Source organism: Trachymyrmex cornetzi, unplaced genomic scaffold, assembly GCF_001594075.2.
Source record: "Trachymyrmex cornetzi isolate Tcor2-1 unplaced genomic scaffold, Tcor1.1 scaffold1846, whole genome shotgun sequence".
Lineage (NCBI taxonomy): Eukaryota > Metazoa > Arthropoda > Insecta > Hymenoptera > Formicidae > Trachymyrmex > Trachymyrmex cornetzi.
Genome location: NW_017296469.1, coordinates 42,661 through 52,358, shown reverse-complemented (window position 1 = coordinate 52,358; position 9,698 = coordinate 42,661). Strand labels below are relative to the sequence as shown.

Below are 9,698 nucleotides of genomic sequence, written 5' to 3'. Positions count from 1 at the left end.
GAGGGAGGGGGGGGGGGGAGGATATAAATTGAAGGAAAATGAAATAATTTACAATTTGTTCTTCTATTAGATAGCTTTTAGTTAAATGATGAGTGATATTTAAAAAATTGTGTTTTCCGTTCTGTTTTCTTCTGCATGATCAGATTGGCGATCGGGTGAACATTTGTGAGAATTGTTGTTTCTTCCTGTATTTGTATGCTGACTATCTTGTACATCTGCCTGGTTATTTAACTTTCGTTGTTTTTCCAAGTACATTTTGAAACTTGAATTGAAATTGCTATTGGGCGATTTAAAATGTAAAATTTTTTGAAAGGCCTTACGAAAGGTGGTATTTTTCCACGCGTATATGAAGGGATTCATTCCGCTGTTGGCAATGGCCAATGCGAACGTAGATTTGTACCAAATCGTCAACGACTTTGTTTTCCAACCAAAGGTTCGCATGCAAACTATGATGAAATAAGGAAACCAACAGATCGAAAAACAGCCCAATATCAGTAGTACCACCTAATCCGAACATCATTGTTGTTATTATCACTCGTTAATCGCTATACTTGTAAAACTTTTAATTTATCTCTGCAGCAAATTCAGTTTTCTGCTATACCTTGATTTAAAACGTCACATACTATACCTGTACGCTTTTGCGATCGTTTTTCTCAGTGATATTCGGAATGATACCGAGGTTCATGCGACGCGCGTGCATATGCGCTTCTCTCCAAATTTTCCAATATAGCAGAAACATTGCTATCCAACTGAGAAAGAATGCCGGTATCTGTATAGCCACTATGTAATATCTATCAAAATATAATGTATTCATTTATGATATAAATTTTTACAGTCACGCGTGAACAGCTGCTTTGAAATAATAAACTGATCGATCAAAAACAATTAATTAATTTTTTTACGGGAATTATCGAATGTAAAATAATAAATGTGTGGTTACGCAGCTATCATGGTTACGCATGGAATATTGACTGGAAAACGAAGAATCGATAGAATAGTGGTAGATGTGGTACCTCGGCAATACCGTTTCCAATTCACACGAGTGTGACTTATCAAACCAATTCCAATATATCGGAATCGATGACACGCCCATAGTGCATATCCAAGCGACGACTACAATCAGCAGCACGCGTCTTTTAGTCGCGTATGCGTTATAGCTCAATGGATACACGATAGCGACGTATCGGTCTATGGCAATCATTATAAGATTGTATATGCTCCCGCCGCACGCTAAGATAAACATGACGAAACGCGAGATGCACACCGACTTGTTGCGGTGTAACGCACTGTCCACGTAAAACGCCAAGTGATACGGGACCGTTATGCCTACCATAAGATCCGACACTGCTAGATTTAGGATAAAGTAATTCGAAACGACGCTTCGGAGCTTACGAGCCCACGTGATGGCCAATATTGTCAGGATATTTCCCAATATGATTGCAACAAACAGGAAACAGTCCAGCAAGATCCAAAACACGTGACTATTCTGTTCATTATCGGTGCTGTTTGCTTCCAACAAATCGGCCATGTTCATTTCAGTAATGTCACTTTCCTCCAAATACGAGTACACAGTTCTGAAAAGAAACTTGAAATTTACATATACGTACATTATGTGCACATGTGTGTATGTATGTGTGTGTGTGTGTGTGTGTTTTAAGTTTTTAAAAAATAATTTTTCAAGTTTCCACTTGAATTTAAACATATAATATTCCTTTTTTTCGTTTCCGGCTTGCCATTAAAGTTTCTCTTAAAAATGTTCAAAGAACATATAGTAATAATTTTTTTAGGAATAAGAAAACTTGCATCCGGATGCATCCATTTACAGAGAAATTAAACTAGAGGATATATGTCTTCATGGCACATTTTATACATCAGTCACGGCTATTTGTGTCTTACGAGATCGTTTTTCAGTTTCGTAAAACCGAAATGACTTGTGCACTAAAAATATGAAATATGTGAAAAGCGATCAGTCAGCTAATATTGCTAATATTACTTACCTTTTGTACGCATACGCGTACATACACACGGAAAGAAACGGATTTTCGATGGTACTTTACGAAATGTCAAGGTACACTGCGAATTGTGCATTACGATTACGTAAACCTACGAAATATTCAAAATAAATTAATTTCCGCAAATATAAGCAATTCTGGGAAAACGAAAAATAATAATACCTCGCGTTTGTTTCGTCACTTTTTAGAGGAAACAAGTTAATTATTTGGAATGTAGTTTAGTTGTGGTAACGATGTGGCGTTAGCCTTCACAGTAGCTGCGATATCTTTCGATGAGAGCGTAGACTGCGTAGATCGATACAAAACGATTCGGCAGATACGACACGCTGGTACCCGTCCGTTCAGGAGTGCTTTTACTTATCTACTTATCTAGTGGTTCCCTTGGCAAAGAAAGAACTGCCATATTAAACTATCAGCCGGCGTTATCAGCGGCTCGTTCGCAATCGTAAAAGGTCGATGGGAGATGAACGAATGCACAATCATGAGTGTGATCGTGTTATTGTATTCTGTAACAAATTAACAATGCTCCAGCTATGAATAGTATATATATATATTGGTAGAAATCACTATTTATGTCTAGGGTATATTTAGGTTCGCTTCCGAGCATACTCTAAGAGTGATGCGTAGAGGCCGCGAGACGCTGTTGACCTTGTTGGAGGCGTTCGTCTACGATCCTTTAGTAGATTGGCGGGCGGGCGCGGACACCAGCATAGCGAGTTACGGTGCTTGCCAGGCCAGAGCGAGATGCACTGGCGTTGGAAGGAAACAATTAGAGCAGGAGCTCACGCGTGCAATGTTTGCAGTAAGAACGGCGGAGATGCGCGCCGAGTGGCTAGCTAATCGGTGAGAGAACAATATTTCTATTACTTTCCTATTATTTAAAATGCATTTAAAAAACATACATTTCTCTTCCTAAAGACTCAACCTAACTTCTTTACGTACTTCAACTTGTATCTCTTTTGTATTGTTATTTGCATTTATCCTCGTTTGTAAAAACTTGTAATACTTTCATGGGATGAAATCAGAGATGAATTGGCTAAAAACTTGCCGCTGCTGTGCCATCACTTGAACAGCTGGATCGAGGCGACCGAAGCGTCGCGTCAGTGCCAGGATTTACTGCAGGACCGACATCAGCAGCTCGCGCTAGTGAAAGAGGCGCAGGCAATCGGTCGGAATCACGCGTTATATTCGCTAGTTAAGCGATACAATTCGTTTAAACGAGCACGAGATTCTCACGAGAAGGCAAAGACAGGCTTGAAGGAGAAGATAGAGGAGTGCGAGAAACAAATAAATATGCATAATGTGAGTTGGCGCTCTCGAGCACAATCGCAATCTCGATTGTACACCAAAGCGTTCCCGCAAATCAGATTGATCTCAATTATATAATGTTTCTTCGATATTTTGATGGTTCGTTATTTTTTTTAGATTGCACTGACCGCAGTACGAGGATCCCAACTAGGACAGTGGCTGGCGGAATTGGGAAACTTGACCAATCAACAAGATCACGTGGTGTTCGATCTTGTGAAGGAATTTCTGCAAAACGCCGGACAAAGTCAGATGATAGTGCAATGCGAACAGTCGGAAAACGAGCTGATGCAACTGGCTACCGACCAGGCCTTCTCCATAAGCAAATGTTTAGAGCTGTTGAGCCAATATTCCGCCATCTGCAACCTGTACCCTCTAAGCATTCTGTCGCAACACCGTGTCGTGCTCTATCACACTTGGGCGAGCGAGCTATTAGCCACGAGTACCGTCGAGGCGTGTCACGAAATCATGGCGCGGTTCGAAGCGAGTCTAAATCCAATCAATTCGAACAATCCGCAGGTTCAGCAAATAATAACCTTTTCGTATCAGATGGAAGCGATTTTGAATGAGTCTAGTGAGAGATACAAGAAAGCTTATGAGAGGACAGTATCCCAAGGCTTGCCGGAAGCCGGCAATAGAATTGAGAAAGCGTATGCTGAGTCGAGAGCACAAATTACCGGATTTTTGCGGCGGGAAAAGGGTGCGGAGAAAGCGTTCGAATGTGTCAATATCACCGCGCTCTGTTCTTTGAACATGCGATATTTGATGATGGAGGGTGCTGCCAAGTGCGCCGGAGATTGCTTAGTGGATCTTACATTCCGCGAGGGGGATTGGTTCCTGGACGACATGCGTCTGTTGTCATCGTTAATTGTCGAGTTTATTACGCTGATACCAGAGAGCCACAAGATGAACAACACCGATCCCAAGATTGCGCTGATATTCAAGTGCCTGAGAAGCGCCGATTGTATTTACAAGGGTCTACAGGATCTCAATTACAACTTCCAAACTATTATATTGCCGGAAGCGATGAAAACTATCGTCACGGAGGAGCCAAGTGTCATGCGAATGATAAGCGAACTCGATGAGATTATAATACTGACCGGAATACCGCTCGGTGATATTCTGGCGCAGCTTGAGATGCATCTCCGATTCACTGTGATGGAGATGGAGAGTCCCCACGCGGTAGTACAAAATATAGTGAATAACATAAGATTACGATTCGAGGCGTTACTGTCGCGACAGGCGGAAGTTCAGGATTTGAATCAGGAGGAAAGTCTAACGCCAGGTCAAATGTTACTAATGGGTTTCAACGGTTTGTTTGAAAAAGTGCAAATGGAAGGTAATGCCTTAGTGGCTATCCTGAGCACTTTGGACATTCCGATGAATTGGAAGAAGATTGATCAGATACGCGAGGCCAAGGAGATGTCGGTGCCCATTTTCAATAAGGCGATCCGACAAGTCTTCGAAGACATATTTCTAATCAAGAGATTGCACACTATGCAAGAGTTCTTTATGATGTGCAGGGACATTGCTACTGCATTCAAGGGCGGATTGGTAAACGTATACGACGATGAACGGCTTAACAAGCCCGTCCGATTATTCACTGCCGATTACGTCTCAAGGCAATTGCTCGGGGTGACGACGCAGACATTGGCGATCGCCTTGTGTTTCCTGTTGCAGCGAATGGGCCTGAATGTAACTACCGAGATCGAACAGAGAGATATTGGAGCAGAAAGCAAGGTCTCGCTAGAGGAGCTGTGTCGGAAGATGGTAGATCTGTGCTTGAAGAGGGGATTGTTCTCGGGCTCGGTCTTTACGCAAGGGAGTGCGTTGAATAGCACTTTGGAAAGCACTTGGCGACGGAAACAGATTGCTAGATTGGCGCAACAGAGCGCCAAGGTAGTCAGGATCAGTCTTCAGAGACTTCAACTTCAGCAGACAGCTTATCATTGGTTGCACGAAGATGTCCTAATGATGAGACCCAATATCAATCCAATGAATCCAATGAATCCGATGCATCCTATGAATCGTTTGAGTGAGTCCTTTAATTGATCGATATATATCGCTCATTTTACCGCTACGATTATTTTTACCTCTCGCGAGAGAGGTTTAACGAATTAAAATTAAACTGTCGTCTGTTTTAACCAAGTCGGAAATAATCACCTTGTTTCTTTTAGATCGCTCTACCTTCATGCTCGAGTTACGAAAAAAGGCAGCGAAATTGTCAAACTTGCAGTCGCGAGTGTGCGAAGCGCGCGAGCAACAACAGAATCTCATTTCGAGTGCTGTACAACGTCTCAAATGGGCTGCCGGCGCCAATCCAGCACTGGGCGAAGTCATGTCCGCATTCGACAACGCGGTATTATCGTCATGCGATAAATTGACTAGACAGCACAATTTAGCCGCGATGGTAATCAACACGTGCAATTCCATACTGCACTACGAGGCTCTGAGAACCAGGACGTCGGAGAGTGTGACGCACGATACCAACCTAGTCAAATTGATCAAGCACTGGGAGGAGAGCTGTGTATTGACGGTCAACCTGAACATTACCGTTACCATGACAGAGGAGAGCCTCGTACAGCTGCTGCAGTTGGAGAACAACGTGGATGCCACGTGGTTGAAGCAGGCCGAGAAAATGGTATCCGAGGCGATAATCGACACTCAGAAGAAACTGCAGGAGAAACAAGAAGCTCTCTTCACGGCCGAAGACTATTTGAGGGAGCGAGTGATGAATCTGCAGAGCGTACTCGCCGAGCATCACCGATTAATGTCGGACGTTAGAGCGTTGCTAAAGACAATGGCCAAGCAGGAGAATATCGACGGTCTGCAGGATTTTCTGTTTGCCTATCGGTCTTTCACGGAGAATATTTCGGCGGCAGTGAAAGAACTGGAAGCCGAGAATTTCGACTCTGCTCGCGGTGTGGCGATGAAGGAAGAATTGGAGGCGATAGCGATCAAAGTGCCCAGTCTGTACAATCGATTACTGGAGTTTGCGAGTGAGCGCAAGTTGAATTCGACGAAAAGCGCGGAGAAGCCTGCAGCAGGCAATCTGCCGAGGAAGAGAAAGAAGAGGAAGAAGGGCAAGTTGGTGCGACAGAACAGTGTATGCCTGAGGAAGGGGACAGTGTTGGCCAGAGATCCGACCACGGGCAAGGGTAGGTTCTATCTTGTGTTCTTTCTATCGACTGATACTTTCGAAGATACTTCGCTCATAAAATAATTCTCTTTCTTTTCTTATTGTAGCCGTGCAAGAGCGGAACGCCTACGCGCTGAACGTGTGGCGTCGCGTGCGTATGAAGTTGGAGGGTCGCGATCCGCAACCATCACGCAAGTATACCACGGCCGAACAGGTGGAATACGTGATACGTGAAGCACAGAGCAACGATAATCTGGCCTTGTTGTACGAGGGCTGGACACCGTGGGTCTGAACGGACGACGGCTGGCGTTTGCGCGCCCCGATGGCTCGACACTCGTCTCACACGGTACTCAAATTCGTACCGTCGTACCTACGTCGTCCTACGTCGCCGTAGGAGGCAAAACACTCCGCTCGAAACCAGCTGGTGAAGTATCCGGCAATAACCGGTAAACATGTCGGTTTCATAGCTCGATCGTGGATCGATCTTTCCGACGCGACAATTGAAAACCCACTGTGCCGAATGCCGATTCTATAGTTATCTCAAAAACGAGGCTGCGATCCATTACTGTCACTTGGCAATAAGGAATGTCTTTTCCCTTCTCCCCCCTCCTTCTCCTCCTCGTCCTCCTCCTCGTCCTCCTCCTCCTCCTCCTCCTTCTCTTTTTCTTTTAGAGGAAACAAGAATTATGAGCATGTACAACCTCGACCGAATGCGGATAAGTAGTATTCTTTTGAAAGAGCCACGAATTTTTGGGAGAAATGTAGAATCGGCCATGTATTCTTACGCTAACAGTGTAGTCGCGAGAAGTTCGGCTGACGATATTGATGCAAGTCCGATGACGATGACGATGATGAAGATAATGAAGATGATGAAAGTCTTGATAACGGTAATTGCGATAAACAGTCGCGCTGTCAACATTTACCGTATGATGGCTAATACGAATCGCACGAACTTGCCGTCGTGTAATGCCATCGTGTCAGGAAGAGAAAATATATACCTGACGTTTTAATCGATATCTGAATCGATATTTGCACCGATGTAACTCTAGATATACGTACGGTGTATACGCGCGAGCACAATTGAGGATTAATTTAGAGAATCCGAGATTATGTAGACAACACATACCCCATTGCAACATTATGTTTTAACCGAGATGAAAAAAAATGAAAAGACTCAGTTTAACAAAGATTAAAACAAATCTGATATTATTGGGTTATATGCAATTAAATAAACTCGGCGCGTACATACACATTTAGACGCGCGTGCGCGCGTATTTAAAAACATTAATGATTTCGTGGTTAATCTCGCAACTTATTGTCGATTAACGGGACAAAATTAACAAAATTATTTCTGTAGTGAGTACACTTGTAGCTTTTAAAGTTTGCCGCATCGATTTTTTAGTTCTCGGTTTGAGTTTTCTATAGCGTTAACATCGGACAATCCGGGCGAAAGAAGAAATTCATCAGCTTCGTAACCAACATTGACACTCGATATGTCGTCGCTATTCTCTGGCGTCGCATATTTCGCTCAATCATTTTTTAATATTTAAGTAATACTGTCGCGTAATAAGTATTTTCTCACATATTGCAGAAGTAAAATGACGAGAACTCGTTTCTTCTCAAACATTTATCACGAATTTTGGAATTCTATAAGATAATTGTGCAAATTTAATTTTATGTTAGTCATTGGGTATTGTATTATAGATGATATGAAATTTTGTTACGGAAACAAAAATAAAATCGGTCAACGCGATCCTTTATGTGGAAGAGCAATGAAATTTTATACATAGCTATACACCTTTGAATTATTTCTAACATAGAACATTTCGACAAATTTTACACAATGAACAAATTATAATTTTGGCATAGACGGATTTTATTTGTGTAAACTCGGAGAAAAGAACTAATTACCTAAACCATGTAACACACACACACGCACACGCACGCACGCGCGCGCGCGCGCGCACACACACACACACAATTAATTTCATACAATGTAAAATCTCTACTATATTACTTGATGCAATATGCTGGAATTAATAAGCACCATACCATGGAAACAAACGAAAATATTTTGTGAGTACTCTTTATTAATTTACCTCTGTCACCCATATTTCTTATCCTTATCGAAAGAACATTTCTGAATAATTTTCTAGATGATAAAGATTCGAGAGATTTCATCGGAGAAAAATCGTGCAAAACTATGATATACTATAAAATAAGCTACTGCATTATTATTACTTTCACAGATGTTGGAATGCCTTCGACTCTACGTCCAGTCCAATCATTAAAGTTAGGGTTTCTCTGCCAGCCATATATCGGAGGTGCAATCTCCACCAGGATATCTACGTAAAGATTAACATGTTAAAATTGTTACAGAAGATAACAATAACGAATAACATCTTTTCTATTTAAGGGAGAAATTAATTGAAATTAAAAGAAATTTCAAAACAAGAAATTTTGTAATTTTAAAAGAAATTGACAGCAATTTGATTTACGTAATCAAACATGTTCAATCGTCGAAATTAGAATCGAAATAAAAAGTAAAAAAAAAAGCTGAAAAGATTACGAGTTCTCATCTTTGACAAAATAAATTTCGACAGAGATTAATTTCTTTTAATTCATTTTCATTTTTCTAGAAAATTAAAAGAATTATAAATGAGACTTAATTTTATAGAGGCAACATATAAAGTTACGGGATGTCTCTTACCTCATCTCGTGTGCCAGTAAAATATCGCTTTTATCAGCGCCGAAATCAACGAGAAATTGACGGTCGAGCTTCATTCCGCCCTTCTTTATGTCGATATCAAGTTTTACCATCGTTGAGCCATATCTAAATAACGCGCCCAACATTATTACAACGTATACAAGAATACAGATTATAAACGTTGTTCTGTGTTTTACAGAAAGAAAAAGAAGAAAAATGTACTTACTTGAGGAGCTCGGGATAAAACTGTTTGTCCCATGGTTTAAAGATCGACGTAGTTACGTATAAACGACGTCCGTCCAAACTTAGTTGCAACATTTGCGGGGCCCCATACAATCTACGTTCCTTCACGTAGACGGGGTCGGGTTGACTGCTCATTTCTTCGTCTTGCATCACACGTACCTGCGAATCGCTCAGTATTGAGCCTCCTAAGAAGACTTGACCCGTTAATTTCGGATTTCTAGTATCAGAAATGTCATATTGTCTAACGTCGCCATGCAACCAATTAGACAGATACAGATACTTGTCGTCCAGA

At 41.7% G+C, this 9,698-nt stretch overlaps 3 protein-coding genes across 5 annotated transcripts in view; 1 reads left to right on the top strand and 2 right to left on the bottom strand.

Moving 5' to 3' along the window:
- Window positions 1-7,617, top strand: part of nonC (serine/threonine-protein kinase Smg1) — a 17,357-nt gene extending 9,740 nt beyond the window's left edge. For 2 of the 3 annotated variants that reach the window (XM_018504875.1, XM_018504876.1), the window contains exons 12-16: window positions 2,593-2,855; window positions 3,038-3,314; window positions 3,438-5,352; window positions 5,495-6,475; window positions 6,564-6,748. In XM_018504875.1, coding sequence (XP_018360377.1) covers window positions 2,593-2,855; window positions 3,038-3,314; window positions 3,438-5,352; window positions 5,495-6,475; window positions 6,564-6,748 — 3,621 coding nt within the window. Of the gene's footprint in view, window positions 1-2,592; window positions 2,856-3,037; window positions 3,315-3,437; window positions 5,353-5,494; window positions 6,476-6,563 lie in introns of all 3 variants that reach the window. The other variant, XM_018504877.1, reaches the window with a different exon arrangement.
- On the bottom strand, window positions 16-2,480 carry LOC108759431 (muscarinic Acetylcholine Receptor, C-type). The gene is made up of 5 exons (XM_018504881.1): window positions 2,175-2,480; window positions 1,998-2,103; window positions 1,014-1,574; window positions 629-791; window positions 16-504 (listed from the first exon to the last, which is right to left on the bottom strand). Exons 2-5 carry the CDS (start codon window positions 2,018-2,020, stop codon window positions 100-102), a joined length of 1,152 nt encoding a protein of 383 aa, XP_018360383.1. The 5' UTR covers window positions 2,021-2,103; window positions 2,175-2,480; the 3' UTR covers window positions 16-99.
- Window positions 7,618-7,634: 17 nt separating the features above from the next.
- The window catches only part of LOC108759433 (selenium-binding protein 1-A), a 3,974-nt gene continuing 1,910 nt past the window's right edge, over window positions 7,635-9,698 (bottom strand). The window contains exons 6-8 of the mRNA XM_018504883.1: window positions 9,390-9,698; window positions 9,167-9,289; window positions 7,635-8,801 (exon numbers count right to left, since the gene is read on the bottom strand). Of these exons, the coding sequence (XP_018360385.1) occupies window positions 8,750-8,801; window positions 9,167-9,289; window positions 9,390-9,698 (484 nt within the window). The 3' untranslated portion in view covers window positions 7,635-8,749. The remainder of the gene's footprint in view (window positions 8,802-9,166; window positions 9,290-9,389) is intronic.